Source organism: Neophocaena asiaeorientalis, unplaced genomic scaffold (genome assembly GCF_003031525.2).
Source record: "Neophocaena asiaeorientalis asiaeorientalis breed wild unplaced genomic scaffold, Neophocaena_asiaeorientalis_V1.1 scaffold365, whole genome shotgun sequence".
Taxonomy (NCBI): Eukaryota; Metazoa; Chordata; class Mammalia; order Artiodactyla; family Phocoenidae; genus Neophocaena; species Neophocaena asiaeorientalis.
The window spans coordinates 481,118-506,869 of record NW_020172773.1 but is presented as its reverse complement, the minus strand read 5'-3'; the positions used below and the strand labels follow the sequence as shown (position 1 = coordinate 506,869).

The following is a 25,752-nucleotide window of genomic DNA, read 5'->3' as shown; positions in this document are numbered from 1 at the left end:
GACTGCTGCGTGGAAAATATATGAGCCTGCAAAAAGATGCATTGTGTGTGTGTGTGTGTGTGTGTGTGTGTGTGTGTGTGTGTGTGTGTGGTTGCTTGAGTGAATCTGCTAGTTTGGCTCTCCTCCCAAACAGAATATAATCTTTTTAATACTAGTGTGTATTTGTATTCAAAAGGAATATGCACTTTGCATCAATGTTAATTTATGTGAAAGTAATGGCATGTATATACATACACTCGAGCTTTTTTAAGTACAAAAAGAAGGAAACAGGGCTTCCCTGGTGGCGCAGTGGTTGAGAGTCCGCCTGCCGATGCAGGGGACACAGGTTCGTTCCCTGGTCTGGGAAGATCCCACATGCCGCGGAGCGGCTGGGCCCGTGAGCCATGGCCACTGAGCCTGCGCGTCCGGAGCCTGTGCTCCGCAACGGGAGGGGCCACAACAGCGAGAGGCCCGCGTACCGCAAAAAAAAAAGAGAAGGAAACAACATGTTAAATATGTTGAAAATAAAGAAGAATTCTGTAGTTAAAACTATCCAGTAGGGCTTCCCTGGTGGCGCAGTGGTTGAGAGTCCGCCTGCCCATGCAGGGGACACAGGTTCGTGCCCTGGTCCGGGAAGATCCCACATGCCGCGGAGCGGCTGGGCCCGTGAGCCATGGCCGCTGAGCCTGCGCGTCCGGAGCCTGTGCTCCGCAACAGGAGAGGCCACAGCAGTGAGAGGCCCGCGTACTGCAAAAACAAAAAAAACCACAAAACTATCCAATAGATACATTTCTAAGAAGTACCCATACCAGTTACATAAATGAAATAGCTGCATACAAACTCCGTAAGATTGTCCTTGGACTCTTGAGAGAGGTCAGTTTCTGGTTGTAGAAGAAAGAAAAGGAGGAGGAATTTGAAACAAGTTGAAAAGACAACCATGAAACTGACTAATGTCAAGCAAAGAGGACCCACAGAGAAAGATTAAAGCAATTGGAGTTAATTAACCTAGGGAAGAGAAGATTAATAAATTATTGTGAGGATATGTATGCTATTCAGAGGATAAAGTCTACTTGGGGTTGCAAGCATCACTGGATAGAAAGCTGAAGCCTGCAGACTAAAACTGCAGAAGACGCTGTTTATGGCTGTGAAGCTCTGGAAACAGTGAGGAAAGCAGAGTAATATCCTTCCATGGAGGTCTTTAAAACAGAATAGATTCTCTTCATCAGTCTCATTTGAAAGGTTTAAGTGTGATCCTGCCCAAAGGCAAGGTGCTGAACAGAATGACTTTTCAAGGTCCTAGCCAGTCAGCCCAATGTGACCACGCAGCTGATGGTGTGCTATGATTTTCTTTTGTTTACCCATATCTTACTGTTTTACACCACCATGTGGCCACACTGAGTAGAAATGCTATAAATTTTGAATCTGAACATAGGCCTTGAGAAATGTCAATAATTCTCATACTTTTAGAATTACACAGTCTGTTTAGAAATATTCAATGTGTAAAGTCACCTGGCATGAATATCTTTATATTGTACATAGTGACCCTTTTTCAGTATTAATTTGGAAAACAACACTGATACTTATCGTATAAATAATAACATGTCAAATTCTTTTCTTGTGTATTTGCTGTTTGATAGAAATAGTATTTGATTCACAATAAGCTGAGTTCATGACATAAAAATCTTTTATTTTAGATGCATATATATTTGAAAGCCAGATTCTGACCCTTTTACATTTAACAGATGTATTAAGTAAATGAGACTTCAGAAAAAAATTTTTTTAATGAATTCAAATACAGTATCAAAAGAATGGTAGATTTGCTTGCAGAAAAACAATAATTGTTGACACATTTCTACAGACATCATGTTAAAAATAATTTTAGGGCTTCCCCGGTGGCGCAGTGGTTAAGAATCCGCCTGCCAATACAGGGGACACGGGTTTGATCCCTGGTCCGGGAACATCCCACATGCCGTGGAGCAACTAAGCCCATGCACCACAACTACTGAGCCTGCACTCTAGAGCCCACGTGCCACAACTACTGAAGCCCACACACCTGGAGCCTGTGCTCCGCATCTAGAGAAGCCACCGCAATGAGAAGCCCGTGCACCGCAATGAGAAGCCCGTGCACCACAGCGAAGGGTAGCCCCCGCTCGCCGCAACCAGAGAAAAGCCCACACACAGCAACAAAGACCCAACACAGCCAAAAACAATAAATAAATAAAATAAAATAATTTTTAAAAAAATAATAATAATTTTAAATCCAACACGTTAAGACACTGTGCTTCCTGGTACTTTTCCTCTTTAATTTATGTAATAAATAATACATCAGCATCCATTAGCATTTATTAAACTCTCATATGAGCTGAGTGTTGCATTGGATTCTACATTGGAGAAATTAAATTGACAAAGCCCAGTCTGTCCTTCCATTCCCATGTCACCTCTAGTACAAAAGCTTTCTGTTAAATACAGACAGTGAGGTAGACCTAGGGCCAGACTGCTTGTGTTACAATCCTAGTAAACTATGTAACTCTGTAGGCCTCAGGATTTTTGTAATGAGAATTAAATGCTTTTAGTTTAAATAAATAAATTAAATAATGCTTCATCACTTAATCAACAAACATTTACTGAGTGACAACTACACTATATAGTGCCACACTAACAGTGCCAGGCAGTATCCTAGGCACTGCAGAGAGAGCAGTGAATCAAACAGACCAAAACCTCTGCCCTCTGGGAGCTTCCATTCCAGTAAAGAGCCAGATAGTGAATATTTTAGGCTTTGTGGGCCATAAGGTCTCTGTCACAATTATTCAACTCTACTACTGTAGCACCAAAGCAGCCACAGGCAAAATGTAAACAACGCACAAGTGAATGAGCATTGCTATGTTGCATTAAAACTTAATTAGCAAACCCAAGTGGCAGACTAGGTTTGGCCCACAGGCCATGGCTTGCTGACCCCCATAGTAGAGGAAGACAACAATAAACACCACCAAGATGAAAAATAATAAAATAAACACGATGTGGAATGGCGATAAATACTGTGGAAAAACAAGCAAGAGTATGGATGGTATTGGAGTGCGTCAGGGTAATCCTTACTGAGAAAATAACACCTGATAAAGACCTGAAGGAGGTGAGCAAGAGAGTCGGGGGGTGTCTAGGGAAAGAACATTCTAGACAGGGACTGTCAGGTGCAAAATCCCAGAGGCAATAGAGTACCTATTCTTTTTGAGGAAAGCAGGTGGACAGTTTGGAGCAAGTAGGAAATAAGATCAGAGAAGTAATATGTGACCAGATGGCATGAGGCTCAACTGCCGTTTTAAAGACTGGTTTTCACTCTGAGTGAGAGAGAAGGCTTTGCAGTTTTAAGCACAGCAGTGACCTACTCTGGTGCACTAATTTTAATGGGATTGTTCTGTCTGCTGTGTTGAGAATAGACGGAGGGAGAAGCAGGGAGTCCAGTTTGGAGTCTGTTGCAATAATCCCAGTAAGACATGATGGACCAGATGGTAATGCTGGAGGTGGTGAGAAGAGGCAGGATTCTGAAATAGGTCAAAGATAACCTGACCAGAATTTTGTCTTGGATTGGATTGGAAATGTGAGAGAAAGAGGGGAATCAATGATGACTCCAAAATTTTTTGCCTGAGAAACTGGATAGATGGAGAAGACTACTAGAGCTTGGGGAAGAGGAAAAAAGGAAGATTAGGGTCCCAGGTATGGAAATAAGTTTGAAATACCTATTACATATCCAAGTAGAGATGTTGAAAAGGCAGCTTTTGTAAGAGTCTGCAGATCCAAGAAGAGGATTAAACTCAGGGTATAAATGTGCGAGTTGTCAACCAATGGATGGTGTCTAAAACCATGAAACTGGTGAGATCACCAAGTGATTAAGTACAGAAAGAAAGAGAATGGGTCCAAGCATTGGGCCCTGGGGAGCTCCTAGTTTAGGAGTCCAGAGAGAAAAGGAGACAACAGCAAAGGAGACTGAAAAGAGCAACCAGTAAGATCGGAGGGAAATCATAAAGAGCAGAGTTGTGGAAGCCCAGTGGGAAGTAGGTACTGGAAGAGAGAGCAATCGCATCAGTTACACCTGAGAGTATGTGTAAAATGAAGACTGAGAATTGAGCCACTGTGCTTAGGAGTGTGGAGACCATTAGTAGCATTGACAAGAGCAGTTTCAGTGAAGTGGGAGGCATAAGAGCCTTGTTGGAGTGAGTTTTTTTGAGAGGAGTTTTTGTTCTTTTGTTTGACTGGGTTTTCTTTAAGAGAAAGAATTAAGTTAACTGGAAGGGAAGTGAATCAAGAAAGGTTTGGGGGCTATCTTGTTTTGTTTTAAGGTGGTAGAAAGAACAGCATTTTTGTGTGTTAGTAGAAAAGCCCTAGGAAAAAGGAGAAATTTGAAGACAGAGCAAGAGGGAAAGAGAGAAAGAGAATTGCTGGAGCAGTTTCCATGGGTGGGCAAGACAGGATGAGATCTGGTGCAGAACTGTGGGTGGGCTGGATTCACATTCTGCATGTAAAGGGCTTATCATGGTACTCACTCAGCACTTAGTAAATCTCAAAACCCACAGATATTAAACTACTAGAGTCTGTCATACAGAGTGAAGTAAGTCAGAAAGAGAAAAACAAATACCATATGCTAACACAGATATATGGAATCTAAAAAAAAAAAAATTGGTTCTGAAGAACCTAGGGGCAGGACAGGAATAAAGATGCAGACATAGGGAATGGACTTGAGGACACGGGGAGGGGGAAGGGTAAGCTGGGATGAAGTGAGAGAGTGGCATTGACATATATATACTACCAAATGTAAAACAGATAGATAGTGGGAAGCAGCCGCATAGCACAGGGAGATCAGCTCCGTGCTCTGTGACCACCTAGAGGGGAAGGATAGGGAGGGTGGGAGGGAGACGCAAGAGGGAGGGGATATGGGGATATATGTATATGTATAGCTGATTCACTTTGTTGTACAGCAGAAACTAGCACACCATTGTAAAGCAATTTTTCTCCAATAAAGATGTTAAAAAAAAAAAGCGTTGGCTAATGTGATCTTACCGTTCCAGTGCAGCTACAACATTCAGTATATTAATGAAAGTAAGCTGAATAGAATAAAGATGATGACAGGAGGACATTTAGAAGCAACAGTGAATCACACTGACTAGCATCTAGGATATTGGTCTAAAGGTAAACAAAGATACCTGAAGAAAAGTAGGAAGAGTGATGGGTTACTGTTTCCTTTTGACTCATGAGGTGAGTTAGCCAAAAGCAGGATCCCACAGGTACTTGACTCCTTGTAGATACTCTGGGTTAATTAATTATCTTTGCCCTTTCAAAACTCAGCATGATGAAAAACCGCTACTCTTGCCTCACAAATACTACATGGTATACGTAATGTTATTTCCATGCCCTTTTCCTGTTTTTCCACTGATTTTAACACTGACACATAAATGCTAAGCTGTAGGACAGAACCATGGTAGGGAACCAGACAAAGGAAGGTGGGTGGTAAAAGTATAACTGCCATTGCCACTGGGAATAAAATGGGGTTGGAGCAACAACAACTTAAATTGTGTTCCTAATACGAACACAGCTCTGTGCCAGGTACTGGAAGAAATACACTATACTTATGAAAAATATCCCAGCAGACATGCAGCTCTATGAAACCATATTTTGTTATTCAACACAGGTATCTTTTTATGATTATAATAATTATAATTTAGGTAGCAAATTTCAATGAATCTTAATTCCTCACTTATTTCAATATAAATTTGGAGATGTGTTCCTTGGGAAAAAGACTTGAGCCCCCAGGTGGCATAAAATCATACTTCAGAAAGTAGCAGCTTGGTGGACTTCCCTGATGGCGCAGTGATTAAGAACCCATCTGCCAATGCAGGGGACACAGGTTCAATCCCTGGTCCAGGAAGATCCCACATGCCGCGGAGCAACTAAGCCCGTGTGTCACAACTACTGAGCCTGCGCTCTAGAGCCTGCAAGCTACAGCTACTGAAGCCCACACGCCTAGAGCCCATGCTCCACAACAAGAGAAGCCACCGCAATGAGAAGCCCTCTCACCACAACGAGAAGAGTAGCCCTCGCTCCCCGCAACTAGAGAAAGCCGCAATGAAGACCCAACGCAGACAAAAAATAAATAATTTTTTTTTAAATCATGCAAATAAATAAAATTTAAAGAAAAAGAAAGTAGCAATTTGACAACACATTATAATAGAAAAAGCAACTTTTGGAAAACATTAATAAAAATGCTAAAACTCCTAAGTTTACAATGGTGAACTCAAAACCAACTCACCAAAAGCTTTACAAATGCAGGAAAGCCCTAGAAGCCCACTGTCGTGACCTACCTCCTCATCTCTCACAATTGTTCCAATCCAAGGATGGCAGTAACTAATATAATAGAAACAATCGATTCAGATTTTGCTTAACTCAAGATACTGTGTCTATGATCCAGGATTATCTTTAACAGTTTTTCCATGTTTCAAAATTGTAAAGTTTCTTTCCTGAACTCTGCTCAGTAATTTTAGTGCACTATGTATGTTGTCCCTGAAATATTTAAGGAGGCCTGTGACCAGAATGTATAGAAGCTGGCCTCTGACTATTGAGTGACCATTACATCAATGCTTGCCACCTGTTGCTCAACCTAATACTTTGTTTATCTTAGAGTTAGGCAAACCATGCCAAATCTGACCCAGCACATATGTTTAGTAAATAAAGTTTTAATAGAACACAATCGCCCTTATTTTTTAACTTATTGTCTACAGCTGCTTCTGAAAGGCAAAGGTGAGTAGTCATGGCCCACAAAGCCTGAAATATTTACTATCTGGCCCTTTACAGAAAGAGGTTGCTCACCCCTGGTTTAACTAATAGCTGGTGTCCTCATTAAGCAATGTTTGCTGGAGCCATATTTACATATCCAAATGCTGAGGGAAGGAGGAATCAGAGTGCAGAATCAAGTCATCACGTCAGAGGACCCAACTTGTATGAATACAGTGTGTGCTGTCCTTGGCAGTGAGACTTTACATTCTTCCTTGATTTCTTATAAATCCAATTTATAAAATAGATTTCTATTAGGTGACAGGCATCTACATGTCAAGTAGACTTCCTTTTTAGGTTTTCAGGGGAAGAAAATTTTTACAAGTGTTTCAATCAAAATGCAAATATTTGAAATTTACTTTGCCCCTCTCTAGTCTGATTTTTATAACTTGTTTTCTACCCTGTACATGTTCATGCAATATGAAAACCTCCTAGCTCGCTTTATCTTATCATTAAACTAGGGCTTTGAAAAATATAAAAGGATTTCTGAAAGATTAGTCATTCTTAAATTATTGCCAGTTATTTTGAAATGTCAATGGATAGCTTCTTTCCAATACCACATGTGTAAAAAGAGAAATGCTGAGCTGCGCAATCCTTCAAATGGTGGTATTTTTTTCCCATTGTTAACCTTTAGAGTCCTAATTTTTGTCTGTCCTGAGCGAGAATCTAAACATTCTAATTCTTCAGCAGAGTACCATAGTAAGTTTATAGCTGCTCTGCCTTAGACAATATATATTTAGGGAAGGAAAATTTCTAATTCAATTTACAATTATGTCAGGAAACAACACGTATTTGCAGGCAAAGATAAGAAAAACGTTCAGGGTACACAGTGATAGGTCTGCTTAAATAAATAAACTTTTGGTACTAGTGATTAGGTACACAGGATTATTATATGTCTAATTGGCCAACGTGACAATTTGGAATTACTTCCAGTCACATTTAATTGGATTTGGAATCTCTGGAGAAAACAAAGGCCTAGCAGAGAAACAGCCATAAAAGTAAACTCTTTTTCCAAAGGGTGCTAAGCAATGAATTAATATCCATTGCACAGTAGTTTTTAATATGCCCTCAGCTTAGTAAGACTAATGCAGTGGTCGTACACACTACATTCCAAAACTAATTCAATTAAACACAAAGGCCGGGGAGGGGAGTGTTTGTTGAATTGGAAATTTTTTATTTTCAATTTTAAGGAGACTACTTTAATCAGAGGTGAATAATCTTCAACTTAGGTAAAGTCTGAGATATGCTTTAGTACCAGTATAATAGTTAGCTATATATGCTACGCTAGGTTTGAAGGTGTTCTAGAGTCTATAAAATATATGTTACTCTATAAATGCTTTGAAGCTTAATAAGAGGTAACCAAAACAAAGCATTCTCTCATAGTCTTTAAATATTCTTATACTGTACAAACAGAAAAGCAATGTAGAAGACAAATGGTGTGTTGCTTCTCTTACAGTTTTAGTTTTGGTACCAAAAAAAAAGACCTACTTTCTACATTCTAAAATGTGCCTTATGCTTTGCTTAATATTAGTCTAGTCACATTTATACATCACAAAATCTTCTTCAGTATTTATATATACTGCCTGTTATAGTTTTCCTTCTGTCCTATAAATTTGTTTTTTAAAAAATCTGTCCTTGTTCTTAGGAGTGCCATGATTGCTGACTACATGTTCTGGCTCTGTGGAGGAAGTGAACAGTCTATAAGCAAGCTCATCAAACTATACTGGCAGGTAAAAATTGATGTCCCAACTAGGGAGGAGGAGCCCATTTCATTTTTAGAACCAAAATGAAGGATTGGTGCTTAAAAGACTGCTGAAAAAGGTAGCTCTGGGCATATCAATCAGAAGGACACTACTCAGTAGTAATGTATTTATAATGAAGTAGATTTTCTGAGACTAATTTTTAAGGGCAAAATTCAAGGTTGTTAACCCTCGGCCCATACTTCAGTTTTACAACCCAATATAAATTTTAGACATCCCAGGAACTACTTTCCCAGGCGTGCTGCTATAATGACATGATCCTTTAAAAAATGAACACTGTATTTTCATAGATTCTTCTTAATCTATGACCTGTAAAAGCAGATGCTAGAAGTACTACAAATTACATAATAAAGGAAAATACAAAGATCCATTGTATTTGTGGGGTAACGTAGTACTTGAAACACTTAACCAGCAATAAACTGCAGATCATCTTTTTTATTTGTTATTCAAAATGGCAGCAAGAAGTCATACCAAAGGTCAATTAGATGTCAAGACGAGAGTCAGAATTTCTTAGAATTATAAAAATTTAGAATTCACTAGTTCAGTCTCCTTCGCAACATACAAATCTATTCTTATCCTATCCTCTCCCCACAAATTGTCAATGACTTTCTGATGAAATATATTCAAAGTGAAGAGCTCACTTATCCCCAAAAAAACAACATCTAATTTGCTAATTATTAAACTGTTTTCCTCATTAAAATAGATTTCTACTCCCTTAAAACTTCCATCAAGTAGTTCCCAGTGAGGCCACATGGACCCAATGGAAACCCACTTCCAAACGAAATGTTTTCAAATATTTGAAAATCCAGTACAGAAGCTAACTCCCTCCTCCAAATCTTCTCGTCTCCAAACTGTGTGTGGCCTTTTTTTTCTTTGTATTTCAAGATGGTTTAATGTAATTGAACATGAACCTTTTCAACCAACTAGAATAAGATCTGCTAAAACACTAATATGAAAGTGAGAAATAATTGTCAACAGTCTTCTGATACTTCCTGATTTTTCCCACATTTTCACTATTGTGTCTTGGTCCCTAGTTTTCTGTTTCTATATCACATGCTGTCTTCAGTAAACAATAAAGTATTAGGTTTATCATATAAAATTCTCATTAATTTGTATGGTTTTGTCTAAATATTTGGAGCTCAATTTACCTAAAAATAAAGATTTAAATTAGTCCTAATATACTTGACACTTGTAAATTGACCTTAAAGTAGATAAAATTATTATTATTTCAAAAATTATTAATTTGCTAATAAGTGCAAGACTTTCCTAGGGGAGTCTGGAACATGCAAAATAGTAGCAGCTGCTTATGTATGTAAGTAAATAGTTGTAAAAAAATTGTTAGATATGAAAAATAAGCAAATAATGTCTATTGCATAGATATAGTAAAAAGAAAAGGGCTTTTTATTGAAGTATTTCAGAGGCTTTTGAAGAAAGGTGGGAAAGGAGTTGAATCTTGAGGGTCAGATGATATTCAGCAGGCCTGGCATTTACTAGTTCACAAATGAATGTTTGTTTCAATTTATTCATTCATTAAACAAACATATATTGAGTACCTACTGTTTTATCTACATTGAACTAGGAAAAAATAGATTCAATGTTGGTGCAACCTAAGATAGGTTAAGAGCTTGAAATTTCTGTAAATAAATTTTTGTCTGTTTTCTTTAGCTTTCAAAGAGCATTAATATCCCTATTTTATTTACCTAAAATAAAATAAAAGTTTTTACTAAAAAATATCTCCACTTCCCAATACGTGCATGTTTGCTACACAAAAAAGGAATAAGAAGAATACTATTATTTTACTATTCTGCATTAATAAAAGGAACAAAAACCTATTTGTCCTTGTATTCTCTTTTTCTCCTTTAATTTGAAGCAACGTGGTATACTGAAAAACGGTCCTCGTCTCGAAGTCAGATCTGACTCAGTCCAAGTTCTAACACCAACATCTAACCTAAAACAGGCTAGTCTCTAGAGGTACTTCAAGTAGAAAATAAGAGGTAACTAGCATAAGACATTTGAGAAGGTCTATTCTTAAAGCCCATCTTAGCTCTAAAACCTCATGTTTTCAGGTATATCCAAATATGATGTCATACACCTACTGAATGGGAGAAAATATTTGCAAATGATATGACTTATAAGAGGTTAATATCCAAAACACACAAACAGCTCATACAACTCAACATCAAAAAAACAAGCAGACTGATTAAAAAATGGGCAGAAGACCTGAATAGACATTTTTCCAAAGAGGACATGCAGATGGCAAACAGGCACCTGAAAAGATGCTCAACATTGCTAACTATCAGGGAAATGCAAATCAAAACCACACTGAGATATCACCTCGAACCTGTCAGAACAGCCATCATCAAAAAGACCACAAATAGCAAATGTTGGCGAGGATGTGGAGAAAAGGGAGCCCTCTGACACTGTTGGTGGGAATGTAAATTGGTGCAGCCACTATGGAAAGCAGTATGGAGGTTTCTCAAAAAACCAAAAATAGAATTACCATATGACCCAGGAATCGCACTCCTGAGTATATATCTGAAAAAAATAAAAACACTAATTTGAAAAGATACATGCACCCCAATGTTCACAGAAGCATTATTCACAATTGCCAAGATATGGAAGCAACCTAAGTGTCCATCAACAGATGAATGGATAAAGAAGATGTGGTATATATATGCATACATACATACATACATATATAAATATATATGTATAAATACATATGTGGTGTATACACACACACACACACACACAATGGAATACTACTCAGCCATAAAGAATGAAATTTTGCCATTTGCGACATGGATGGACTTGGAGGGCATTATGCTAAGTGAAATAAGCCAGACAGAGAAAGATAAATATTGTATGATGTCACTTATATGTGGAATCTTAAAAATACAATAAACTGGTGAAGATAACAAAAAAGAAGCAGACTCAGTGATTACCAGTGGGGAGAGGGAAGAGGGGAGGAGAAATATAGGGGTAGGAGATTAAAAGATACAAACTATTATGTACAAAATAGGCTACAAGGATATATTGTATGACACAGGGAATATAGCCGATACTTTATAATAACTATAAATGGAGTACAAGCTTTAAAATTTTTGAATCACTATATCATGCAACTGTAATTTATATAATATTGTACATCAACTATACTTCAATAAAAAAACAAATATGATGTCACAAATTTAAGGAAATTTGTAACGTAATTACAAATGTAATTATGTTATGGAAAAAAGTAACATAATTACAAAACACATCCTGCAGATAAGTTCCATAAACAAAACCCTTCTAACCTGCCTCAACATCGGCACACCACACCAGTATCTCAATAGTTATATACTTCCTTCTGCTAGCCACCCTCTCCCTGATCTTAATTCAAATGCATACATCTTCCCCCAAACCTTGCTCTGTTCTAAGTCAAAAGGGGTTTTTGGAACAGTGCCAGAGAGTATGCAGTCCATGCCAACTTTAAAGACAGGGCTGTCCCACTACCCAAACCACCATGGCAATTACACTGTTGAATGTAAGAACGCCCCACACATCACAGATTAGAAATTATGTCTGCATGTACATTTGTAGACATCCATTAAGGCTGAAGAGATGGGGGCTATTTTCACTACTTTTGTAAGTGGAGAAATTACTATATATCTGCCTTTCAACCACATAAAATCCCTACCACCCTGGTCAGTTATTCTCTTAGAGATGTTAAACAGGAAATGGAAAATTTCAGAATGTAAAAATTTAAGAACAAGTCTACACCTACTTTCACAGATCTTTGACTTACAATCTCTTAGATGCAGAAGAACAGACCTTTGCCTTGGTGAGCTCAAGAACACCTTTTAATTGCATTAGGAATACTTTTCATGTCAGCAACTCAGCAAGGTAAAAAGGCATAAAGCTCTACACTATATGACAGCTCATACTGGGATATATCACTTTCATTAAAAGTGTTTGCACCCATTATTCTGTAATAGTATCACCTCTTCAGAGCTAGAGAGAGTTGGAAATACCTTGTCACACCGTACCTGCATTCATACTTCTACAGCCTGATACTCATCTTCTGTTATCAGCCAGCCTTCTCTTCTCAAACACCCCCAGACCTCATCACAATTCTGAACTAACTAGCAAAATGGGAAGTCCCTAGTCAGGCTGGGAATTAGCCATTTTGAAGCAGCAACTCTTGTGTATTTATATATTGTTCCTAAAGTAATAAAATTATTCCAAGAAGAACTTCAGAGTAAACTCTAGTCTACCTCCCAAGCCCCCTGACCCTTAGATCCAAGGATAGATTTAATAGCATCAGGAACTGAGCTAGATTTAATAGCATCAGGAAATGTAAAAACAAACAAGCCTTCCTCTTCCACTCCTGTTTCCCTCTCCTGTTTTCTTGCCTTCGTTTTCAGCCATGCTCTCAGACACGTGAGTTATCTGGTGTGCAGCTTTATCTCCTGCAATGTGAGGAACAGAGCCAACTCTGGTCTGCATCACTCAGCAAAGCGGAGTGAGAAAAGGTGATAACAGCTACTTTTGTTTCAGAACTCCCATGGAACGAGTACAGAGGAACCCCACTAAACAGGGGCAAGCTGTCCAATCAGTTCATTCCCCACCTTGATTGTTCATTTTAAATTTTCTTTCTTTCTCTCTTTCTTTCTTTCGTTCTATTTTCTTTCTTTCTTCCTTCCTTTCTTTCTTCCTTCCTTCCTTTCCTTCGTTCCTTCCTTCCTCTCTCTCTCTTTCTTTAGAGTCATAAACCCCTCTGAGAATCTGATTCAACTGATAAGTATCCACTTAAAAACAATACTCATAAACACATACACAGAAAAAAATGTGCTATTATTTCTCTCATTGCATTGGAAATTGATCTAAACATAGTTAACAAAACAGCATTGACAAGGAATTATGGCTTTCTCACACTTGTGAGAAGGTTGTACACTTTTTCTGGAATAAGGAACTGAAATAACATATTTGACATTGCATCAATGTCAATGTTTCATTTAATAGCAATAAGAGGTAAAATTCTGATTCACAAAGTCTGATAGCAAATGGAGCCAGAGCTCCTGTAGCTCACAATATCTCACATGGGGCATGTGTCGAGAAATACCAAAATTCATATTACATCATTTCCTTTGTCCTCAAGCCAATGAGCTTATCTTTGTTAACTTCATATTATCAAGGCTATCTATGTCAGCAATTTGTTTCCATTCTAAAGTCATCTGGACAAAAAATGACCTTCATACGACATAAGCCATTTGCAGAGTGTCTGTAGATTTTTGTCTCTAGAAACTCTCCAGACTTTATCAGTCTCACCTCCAATATTAGAAAACTCAGATTTCTGTCTGACTCCAGCAACCTCATTCAGAATAGCAGCTCGACCAAAAAAACTCATCATTCTTCAGCAGTATCTCTAATAGTAAATTCAGCATTTTGATCAAAAGATTTGCCTCATTTATGTAACTAAGATATGAGCTGTTATAAAGCTAGTCCTGGAATGAACTTCTCACATCCAATTTGTTCTAAGAAGGGGTTTCTTTTCTCTTAAAAAAAAAAGTTAAAAGGAGTAACCAAACCAAATATCTCCTAAATCTCTTCTCTGGATTGCCAACACACTTCTCTAACAGGAAAGAACCTCATGGTGTGCTCTTATATCTTGACAAAGATTTACTGAAAAGGCAATGATTTGAGTTCTTGGCTCTGAGGAAGTTGAAGACTTTCACAGCAGTAGAAGGACCTCTTCGGGGATTGTTGGAAGGGCTGTTGACTCTAACACGGGCCCATGTAAAAAGCCTGACATGTGGAGCATCTTTCCTTAGTGAAGCAGCAGAGGCTGAGGAAGTGCCAACTTCTCGGGTCCTCCATCTGTGCAGAGAATACCAAGACTTCCCATCCAATTCAAGTTGTACTTGGCATTGAAATGTGCACCATCTTAAAGATATCAATGGCCTAAATGGTTTCCAAGGTGGGCTCACCAAAAAGAAATCTTTTTTGGTGTAATCAGTCTACTTTCAAGGGACAAAATCAGGAGCTGGCTGCCCTGAGAGACAAAAGATTTTCCCCAGGCACATGCTTGAGGAAGCTGGTGCACAGTTTGTGGTCCCCTAAAGCACCTCCATGGCTTTCGGGGGTTCACAGACCATAGGATAAGACACTTGCACTACTCCTTCTCTTGCCAACAGCCCTTTTTCACTTTGGTATTGGGCCTAACAGGAGACATTTACTGCTTCCAGCACTCAAAGCAAAAAATAGCACCCAGAATGTTAGTGTCATATAGTGCCTCCTCAGACTGCACTGTAGACATTCAAGCTTGAAACCTTTCCAATCCAGTGTCTCCAGACTCCTCTTAAGTTAGTGGATAGCCTTCTTCTTTACTTTCAAATTGTATTTGTCATTCATACTCATTCAGCACATATTTATCAAGTACTTATTAGTGACCATGTGTTAAGCACGGTGCTATGTGTTGGATATACAGCAGTGAAAGAAAGAGACATCACCCTGTCTTCAAAAGCACACATTCTAGTGCAAAATACTTACCAAGAAAAACAACTGGGACTTAAAGTAGACATCACTTCTTAATCTGTTTTTCTTCCACAATACCGTCAAAGTACCAAAAACCATCATGGTTTGACATGAAACTCAAACCAATAAAATTGAGAATATTTTGGTATAGTGTTTTGTTTGCAATTTAAAAATTCAGTGCTTATGTTAATTCAACAAGTACTTTGTGTGTGTGTGTGTGTGTGTGTGTGTGTGTGTGTATGTTTTAAGTTCAGAATTGCAGACAACCTTTGTGCTTTAGTTGAGTTTGGGATTCATAGGAATATTTGGAGAAGGTTACAGTTTTCCAAGAGTCTTTTGTCTCACTGGTCTCTGTGCTCACAGGTGTCTTCACGCAAATTCTAAGGTCTTCGCTATTAGCTTCTTCTTTCAGAAGTGGTGATCAAGGTAGCAGCAAGCTAAAGGATTTCTCTGCACTAACCAGAGAATGATGTAGGCTACCTTAACACTGAACAGAAGTTGACCTCTTAGACTTAACTTTACACTCCAGTTCTTTGTTTTTCTTCTTGATATTGTAAAATCATCCCAATATTAGTCATTTACCTGGTAAAAAGTTATGATATCTCACTTAGAATAAAAATAAAATCTTTAATATGAAATTACAGGCAAAGTAAGGTCAAGAAACCACAAAATTTTTATTATCTTTAACAAAACACCTACATATTCTGGAGAAGAAAAAATGTGTTCTCTCTAAAGATTTTCTTCTTGTGAAAATTTTTTCCACAGAAGGAACAAAATAGAAATACCATATGAGCATTTCTCTTAAATGGCCTGTACTTACAGTTTATTTATTTATTTATTTAGCCTGTCAGACAGAGAGTTTATTAAAATATTTGGACAAGGCATGCCTGAGTACAATCTAGGGCTTATAGTATTTGATTTTTGTTGTTGTTTTATATATAAATATATTTATATATATATATATTGATAAATATATTCAATAAAGCCTTTATTGAATTTGTTACAATATTGCTTCTGTTTTATGTTTTGGTATTTTTGGCTGCAAGGCATGTGGGATCTTAGCTCCCCGACCAGGGATCAAACCAGCACCCCCAGCACTGGAAGGCAAAGTCTTAACCATTGGACCACCAGGGAAGTCCCTAGGGCTTACAGTATTTGGATTAGATATAATTTGAGAAACACCAAAGCTACTAACCTAAAAATATTTTCCCTATCAATTGCCATATATTATGCTTAAATTCCCACCATTTGGCATTAAGTCTCTAGTCATCCCCGAGTAATATGAAAAAGAAATTTTATCTAGAAATGCTTAACTCATTAATGGGTGACCCCTAGACACAGTTGTGGGAATTAGTTTGAGACTTTCCTCATTTCTTTGGAAACATGAAAACAGAATCCTGAAGGAAAAAGATGCGGAAGGAAAGGTAAGCTCTGATGAGGAAAGGTGACAACGTTCTGGAATATAGGGAATGTAGACTGAGCAGAGGAGGATCTTATGGAAGCAATGGATATCTGTGCTTCACTCTATGAAGGAAAAGAAGCAAAAGGAAACAGGCAATATAGAGCAGTAGAATGAAGTCAAACCTCAGATTCACAAGATATAACTTCTAGTTCCAATGCTAGGATTCAATTGTGGTTAAATCACTTCATTTCTGTATTAGTCAGCTACTGATACAATAATGCTGTATAACAAATCACTCTAAAACTCAGTGACTTATAATAATCATCAGGTTAACTTGGGTTTGACTGATCTAGGCTGGTCTTGGTTGGGTGTGGTTAGGCTTAGCTCTAAGCTGCAAAGAGGCCCAAGTGTGATCCACATGTCTCTCATCCTCCTTAGATCAATGGCTACCTGATGTCTGTTCTTCTTATGGCAAAATGCAGGATTCTAAGAGAGAAAGCAAAACCACAGAAGCACATTTCAAGCCTCTGCTCATACCATGCCTGAAACATTCCATTAGCCAAAGAAAAGCATGTGGTCAAGCCCAAGGACATAAATTCTTCTGCTTACTGCAAAGCCATGACAAAGCTATTGATATGATATTGCTATAGGGAGGGGGGAAATTGAGACCAGCAATGCAATCTACCACAACTGCTCTAGACTTTAGTTTCTGCTGCTGTATGATGAGGAAGCTGGCTTAGGTAAATGGTTCTCAAACACTGGTCCAGCTGCATCAGAGGCACTTGGGAAAACATTTGAAGTATTAGATCCTTAGAGTCGGGTGAGGTCCTGAAAATCATATTTGCCTACTGACCCCCTACTAGGTGATTCCACTGCATAATCATGTGCTAGATGGTCTCTAAGACCATTTATAATTTTTTTTAAGTTAATAACCAACTTAGTCTCCCATAGAGTTTATGTAGGGCTTCCCTAGGTGCAAAGGTACAGTGGCAGATGACCTGCACAGGTGATGCTGCCTACCTGACAATGTAACTGATATAATCCATAAGCCCCAGATTCTTCCCTCCCTCAGTCTTTCCACTATATATAGATGCCTCCAGTAAATGAGGCAAACTGTGCTTCCCATTTTTAAAGGTCAACAACTGCTCTCCCCCTCTCACCATGATGTCAGTCAGGTCTTCTTGCCCACGTCCCATCCTGAAAGCAGACTCCTTGGCTGCATCAGGATCCTTTCCCACATTCAGTGTTTCATCTGGACAACAATGGGTACTGCAATATTTTTTAGTCACTTGCCTACAAAGAGATTTGTCTATTAAGCTAGGCAATATTAAAATTCTCATTTTATGAATTCTCCTACTTTTTAGTTAGAAGACAGGCTAAAGAGGAAGTGTCCAAACTGAGATGAGAGGTAAAAGAGAGCTTCTTTTCCTAGGTCTTAGATAAATGTAGAAATGAATTTCTCATCTAATTATTCATTCCTGTTTATATATTCTTTAATGATATGTTTCTATGGTTACCAGCGTTGTTAAATGCTGCCTGTGTTTCATTTTGCTTTGATGCTATTTGAGGTAGTATGCCAGTAAAAGAGGTTCACTTTTAAATGAAAGATGTAATTGAGGCATGTATTTGATCCAAGGTTGAGTGTTCCCGTGAAGGAGATAGTGACCGTGACATTATTTTCTGTTTCTACAGTTTTGCATAGTTTTTCTGTTGATGTTCTGTGAGTGTCCCAGGGACTAGGAAGGAAGAAAGGAAGTAAGGAAAGAAAGGAAGGAGGAAGACAGGGAGGGAGGGATGGAGGAAGGAGCCTCAACCATACACATATTAAACTCATGCCTACATATCAGTACTATATATTTGATGGCATTGATTTGACCAGACTGTCAAGTAGGCAAGGTTGCTTTATACCTGCCCCATCCCCCCCTTCTCCCCACACTGTCCCTCCTCCTCAGTCCCACATGTACATGTGAAGAGGCAAAGCCTTCTTTGAAAAATGAGTCAAACACTCAATTACTTCACCTCAGTGTGAATTCTAGTCAAAGTGCCACTTTTCGGAGGTTGTCTGCCTTTAAAACCCTAATTCTCACTGAGAAATAAACGGCTTTGTCTCCTGCTAAAACAAGTCAGGCATCCTGATCATACAAGAATGTGGAGACAGGGGCTTCCCTGGTGGCGCAGTGGTTGAGAGTCCGCCTGCCGATGCAGGGGACACGGGTTCGTGCCCCGGTCCAGGAAGATCCCACATGCCGCGGAGCGGCTGGGCCCGTGAGCCATGGCCGCTGAGCCTGCGCGTCCGGAGCCTGTGCTCCGCAACGGGAGAGGCCACAACAGTGAGAGGCCCGCGAATGTGGAGTGGAGACAGAGCCTCAGAATGTGCCCTGCAGGGGGCAGCACACTTCACCTGTACATCAGACCTATCTATCTGCAAGTTGGTAATTCAAGCTCCTTCGAAAACAGTGACATCATACCAAGCAAGAAAATTAATCCTCAGCCACCCCCAAAGAAATATTTACTTAGTACTCTTCTTCAGAAATATGTGTGTGTGTGTGTGTGTGTGTGTGTGTGTGTGTGTGTGTGTATCTTTTTCATGGTGCTGGTTTGCTTTTACAGTAATATCCATAGGTGATTAAACAGAGTCAGCTTTTCCTTTTCTTTTTTTACCCTCCTAAAAAGTTTTTTGGGTTTCCGACAGTTCTTACAGGAGAAAAAAAAAGTAACCTCTAAATTTCTTTTCATTTTCCTTCATTTGAGAATGATGTGGGTTTCAGAAATCTAAGGCAATTTGGGCCTTCTTTTACCTGAACAAATTTAGGTATAACTATTTGATTCCCAGAAGTCCTGTGGCTATTCTGCTCGGTTGCCATGAGGTTATTTTATTTATTGATACATAGAGGCTGTGCCTTCCAGTTCAAATTTGTGAACACGTTGACTCCTTCTTTGTTTTTGTTTGCATCCGAAAATCAAAAATTGTTATGAGAAAAACCAAATTTAGAGGGGTTTATGGTTATCTTTCATATTTCCCACAGATACTTATGGGTTATTGATTTACAAACTTGCTGATAAATTGAGGTCACATTTTTTTAGCAGTTGGAGATATGGAATAAACTATTCCATGAAATTATGAAATTTTTAAAGCTGTGCTCACCCAGGTATAAGATAATCTGTGAAGCTCAAAGCTTTTATGTTTTTATTTATATTCAGCCACCTTTTTGATGGTATTGCACACCAATTAAAAATAAATTCTCCTCTTTTCTTGAAGTCATATGATTGTATTTTCCTCACTGATTTTTTTTCTAATAGATCTTTATTGGAGTATAATTTGGCAGGCGGACTCCCAACCACTGCGCCACCAGGGGAGCCCCCATGTCTCTTTTTGAATTATGGTTTTCTCGGGGTATATGCCCAGTAATGGGATCGCCGGGTCATATGGTAGTTCTATTTTTAGCTTTTTAAGGAACCTCCATACTGTTCTCCATAGTGATTGTATCAATTTACATTCCCACCAACAGTGCAGGAGGGTTCCTTTTTCACCACATCCTTTCCAGCATTTATTGTTTCTAGATTTTTTGATAATGGCCATTCTGACCAGTGTGAGGTGATTCTCACTGAGGTTTTCTCATCTGTAACGTGAGATAATAATGCTTGTTTTCCAGTGTTACAGCACTTAGCCAATGTCCAGTGAACACACTATTAATAAATGAATTTTCCAGATTTATCAATGAATTAAACAAAATCTACATAGGTAGAGTGCAAGAGCAGGTTGCTCTCTGGTGAGAGTCAGTTCATACAACCTATGTCTTGTCTTCATATTAAACATCCTAGGATTCTTTCAACTTCTTCTATAATATACATTTTTTTCAAGGGCAACCTTGACTTTTCCACTCAAAGTTGTCTTGCATAGCAGCCTGAGAGATAAAACAAATTCTTGGTAGAAAAAGCAGTACAAGCCTGGGAACCCAGTTCTTGTCCCAATCTTACCATGCTGTGGGTGCCAGCCATCCATACCCTAAGACCACCAGTCAAGAAATACAATCAGGGACTTCCCTGGTGGTCCAGTGGTAAAGAATCCACCTTCCAATGCAGGTGACGTGGGTTCCATCCCTGGTCAGGAAACTAGGTTCCCACATGCCACAGGGCAGCTAAGCCCGCGCGCCACAACTACTGACCTCGCGCGCCTCAATGAGAGAGCCCGCATGCTGCAAACTACAGAGCCCATGCGCCCTGGAGCCTGCACGCCACAACTAGAGAAGAGACAATCCACACGCCACAACTAGAGAGAACCCCGTGCGCCGCAAGGAAAGATCCCGCATGCCTCAACGAAGATCCTGCATGCAGCAGTTAAGACCCGATGCAGCCAAAAAATAAAAATAAATAAGTAAAATATAAAAGAAAAAGAAATACAATCAGAAAACAACATACATACAGTTAGCAAAAGGAATACCTACTTTCAGATAACTAAACAAAGTATAGAGATGAAATGCGCGACAACCACAACAAAAAGGGTCCTAAACTGTGTTGGCATTTACCACTGAACACGGGCTAAAGCTTGTTAGTAATATCCAGTTGTGCTTATGAAATAATTACTGGTTATACAGCTATGTATTCCTGTGATACCTTTTGGTGATTCATTTTAAGTCATCAAGAATAAAAGCTCTGTGGCATCCTAAAGAGTCTGGAGGCTGCTGAAACCCATACTTGTAGCTCTGAGTTTCTATCAGCTAATGTTTCTCCAATGTGCAAGCAGAAAATTATTCAGGGTCTTTAGAACAAGAACATATTTTATATTCTATTTCCAAATTATATGTGCTTTGCCATTAAATAAGTTAGACCAACCCTAGCACATTATTAACTTACCCCATCAAGAAGCCTTTCATTTAATTTTTGTAAATGTTTCTCTTTGAGAGAGGCATGCTAATTGATAGCATATCCTAAATCTTATGAGTGGCTGGTGGACAAAACAGTCTCATTATGGCCAGTAGGAGTGAAGGATCAATATTCTCTTTTGTGTTAGGACTGTTGTTGTGAAGAGGATCTTGACCTGGTTTAGTTTTGATGTGGTCCATTTGTTTCTTTGTTAGCATTAGAGTCAAATTCTCCTTGTCTCTGAAGACAGGAATTAGACAGTCATGAAAAAAGAAAATGGAAACTAATACTTGATCTTATACTTCTAGGAAACAATCTAATTACAAAGACATGAAAATTCTCTCAGTGTAAGAGAAAGCATTGGTTCAAGAGACTTGTGTTCTTGTCTTGCTTCCATCTCTAATTTTGTGACCTCAAGTGAGTCACCAGAACTAACAAGCCTCAGTTTCCTTGATTATAAAGTTGAGTGATTTTAAAATAATATCTTAGGTCCCTTCTATCTCTTTAGTTCCATGCTGAAGGGGCATGGAAATAAAATCCTGCTACAAAATCTAAATTATTAAAAATTAATACAGGGTAAATTTTGGGCATTAAATGCTGAAGTTATTCAGTTAATGGAAGCATCATATATAATCAAAACCTTAGCCCTAACCCAACTGGCGAGTGGAGTACACACACACACACACACACACACACACAATATGTGGTATATATATATGTTCTAAAATTCTATAATACTCTATACACTGCAAAACTAAGGTAAATTAAATACTTTAGAATTTAAAATGGTATATATTGTGACTTTTAAACAGGACAGGTTGCAAAGTAGAGAATTCAAAACAGCTATATAAAAATTTGCTTACCTTCGTACAAGTAACCTGTCCATAGAATATTTGGTAATTTTCATAAAATGCAAATAAAATTTTAAATACCTTGATTTACACTGCATGACAATATTTATAGCTTTCATATCACTGGGCTAATAAATGCAATGGAAAAGCTGCCAAATATTCCTTTATATTAGAAAAATATGGAACTTACAGTCAAGGTTGTTTAATAAAAGAGCTCTCATAAATCCAAGGAAATATTTCAGCATTAAAATGTTGATTACCACGGCAGGGACAAACAATCAATTATTACATATTTTATTCCAACATATCACTATATTAATAAAATTATCATAACAGTGTCAATCCAGGCTATTTCATAAATGATACTATGAAGAGGTTTACAGGTAAGTCTCAAAGTAAGATACTCTGCTCCTTAGGAAAATCTGCTCTTTAGGTTAAATCTAAATTTCAAGAAAATTGAAATTTTTCTAATTAAATCCATATATATTCAAAGGGATTAAGTTTGAAAAATATTGCTCAAAAATTTTATGTTTCCATTTTCTAGAAAATTCTAGGTATCATTCAAATTTTCATCATTATTAATATAATAACAAAGAGCCATATTAAACACGAAGGACTAAAGGTTCCCATTCAATCATTTATAGCTTTCAAGTATAGCACTGCTTCCTTTGAATCTAATAATGTCAATTCTGAAGATAAAACAACACAGTCATATTCGTCCACTAGGAATACTTACTTAGATGGACTTCAGGAGGATTAAAGGGTAGGATATATAAAAAAATGTATCACACTGCTAAATGAAAAGTTATTTTATCTCAAAGTAGCTTTTCTTTCTTTACTTTTTTTTATAACACATAAGGCTTAGTAGAAAAAACAATGGATTATGAGAGATTCCAATTTTCCTTTATTATTGTATATTAGGGTAGACTAATTACTACAACAAACAACTCCAAAATTTCAGTAATTTAAAACAATAAACGTTGATTTCTCACTCACAGTATAGTCCAATGTGGGTGTTCCTGGTTGGTTCTCCTCCAGTCAGCAACAGGAGAACCCATACTCCTTCCATCCTGCAGCTCAATCTTCCTCCACATCCTGGGAGTCTTCCTCTCTAGGCAGCTGATAAGGAAAGAAAATAGAAGAGGTTTCTATTCTAAGCAGGGTTTTATGGACTAAGCCTGGAAAGAGTAACATTCCTGCCTACAAATTGGCCTTCACTCAGCCACATGGCCACACCTAACTGCAAGGGAAACTGCCTAACCACGTGTACAGGATATATATGTGTGAGAGTGTATGTGTGTGTGTATATATACATATACACACACACATATATATATTATAAAATTGTTCTAAAATTCTGTAGCACTCGCATATACTGCAAAACTAAATTAAATACTTCAGAATTTAAAATTATATTTATTATGACTGTTTTTAAATAGGAGGGTAAAGCCCCGGAGGTAAAAAGATAATTTTCCAAAGAGAAAGTGAAACATAATATTCGAGACCCTAATTCTAAATTCCATAAAATTAAAAAGCTGTTAATCCTTAGAAAAGTCACTTATGCCTCTCCAAGTCACTTAAGTCATCTGCAATTCAGTGAATTGAGCTGGAAAATTCCCAAGGTTGCTTCCAGATCTAATCTTGTAAGTAAAGCAATTTATTGCAATTATGGTCAACCCAGATACTGGGAGCATTAAAGGAATAATTTGATAATAATATATAATAATTTTATCACATTTTCTAATTAGTGATAACAGGAATTCTACTTACTGATTCACCATCATTGGACACATTGTTAAAAGTTACAATTTATCCAAATCCTCCAGCAAAAAGATAGGGGAAAAAAATATCATGATCCTGTCATCTTGGAAATGTTTGAGGTTTATGGTTACTGCAAGATTTATCCTGAGAACTTTGGGTGCTCTTAAAAATTCACCAGGAAGAATCAAGCCCCTTGATTTAGAAGGAGACAAATTTTGTTTCTTTTCTTTTTTGCTAGTCATCTTTTCCCTCTACTTTGCTTTTCCTTTACTCTTGATGGAGTAGCTCTCTCCCCCGTCTCTCCCAGTCTTTCCTGGTTTACAATTATCCTAGGCAAGCTGATTTCTGAGGTAGCAAAGGGCTCTTTTTTGCTTAGCTGAAGTATAAGGAGAAATTATTATGTTACTGTTTGTAGAGGAAATGAGCTGCCCACAGACACTCTTGGTTTATGTAACTATAAGCTTTAAAACTTGCTAACAGGAGGATAACAACAGAGAGTTAGTAGGACTTGCAAATGTAAACACCTAATTTCAAAGCTCTTTTTTGTGTAGCAGCAAAGAAAGCATAATTAATAGCAACGTACACTTAACAACAGGACACCTGGACTGATTGTTTTCCCTGCACATGTGCAACATTTATTGACACCAGAGAAACTCACACACTGAGAAAAAATGACTCAGTTGCAGAAAATTTTTGTCAAGTTAAAAACTATCATTTGAAATCTGCCTTCCTTTTCAGTGAAGCTTACTTTTTTACAAGCTGCAATTTCTCATCTGTTCTCTTTATTTTCAAAGATTTTCAAAAGAAAATCTTTGACTGATAGTAAAAGTAAATTAAAATTTATATTTTAATATCTATCATTCTTACAAAATATCTCAGTTTTTGAAAATCTTTAAATTTAAAATCTTCAATTTGCACATATTATTACACTGTTCATGCATCATTAAAAATCTACAAACAACAAATACTGGTCTGGAGGGGGTGTGGAGGAAAGGGAACCCTCCTACATTGTTGGTGGAAATGTAAATTGGTGGAAAACAGTATGGAGGTTCCTCAAAAAACTAAAAATAAAGTTGCCATATGATCCAGCAATTCCACTCCTGGGCATATATCCAGACAAAACTATAATTCAAAAAGATACATTCACTCCTATGTTCATAGCAGCACTATTCACAATAGCCAAGACATGGAAACAACATAAATGTCCACCAACAGATGAATGGATAAAGAAGATGTGGTACATACATACAATGGAATACTACTCAGCCATAAAAAAGAATGAAATAATGCCATTTGCAGCAACATGGAGGGACCTAGAGATTATCATACTAAGTGAAGTAAGTCAGAAAGAGAAAGGCAAATACCATATGATATCACTTATATGTGAAATCTAAAATACTACACAAATAAACCTATCTACAAAACAGAAATAGACTCACAGGCATAGAGAACACACTTGTGGTTGCCAGGGCGAGGGGGTCGGGGGGAGAGATGGACTGGGAGTTTGGGATTAGCAGGCACAAACTATTACACTTGATCTTAGCCAAAAGGACGAGAAGCGATAGGCGCAAACTATTATATATAGAATGGATAAACAGCAAGGTCCTACTGTACAGCACAGGGAGCTATATTCAATATGCTGTGATAAACCACAGCGGAAAAGAATATGAAAAAAATGTGTATGTATATATATATATATATATATATGTATAACTGAATCACTTTGCTGTACAGCAGAAATTAACACAACATTGTAAATCAACTATACTTCAATAATTTTTTTTAAAATGGACATAGACTG

The 25,752-nt window shown here is 37.8% G+C and overlaps 1 protein-coding gene across 1 annotated transcript in view; it reads left to right on the top strand.

Annotated features, from left to right (window-relative positions):
• The window catches only part of SPATA16 (spermatogenesis associated 16), a 221,456-nt gene that overhangs the window by 125,906 nt on the left and 69,798 nt on the right, over nt 1-25,752 (top strand). Inside the window, exon 4 of the mRNA XM_024740856.1 lies at nt 8,441-8,525. Coding sequence (XP_024596624.1) covers nt 8,441-8,525 — 85 coding nt within the window. The remainder of the gene's footprint in view (nt 1-8,440; nt 8,526-25,752) is intronic.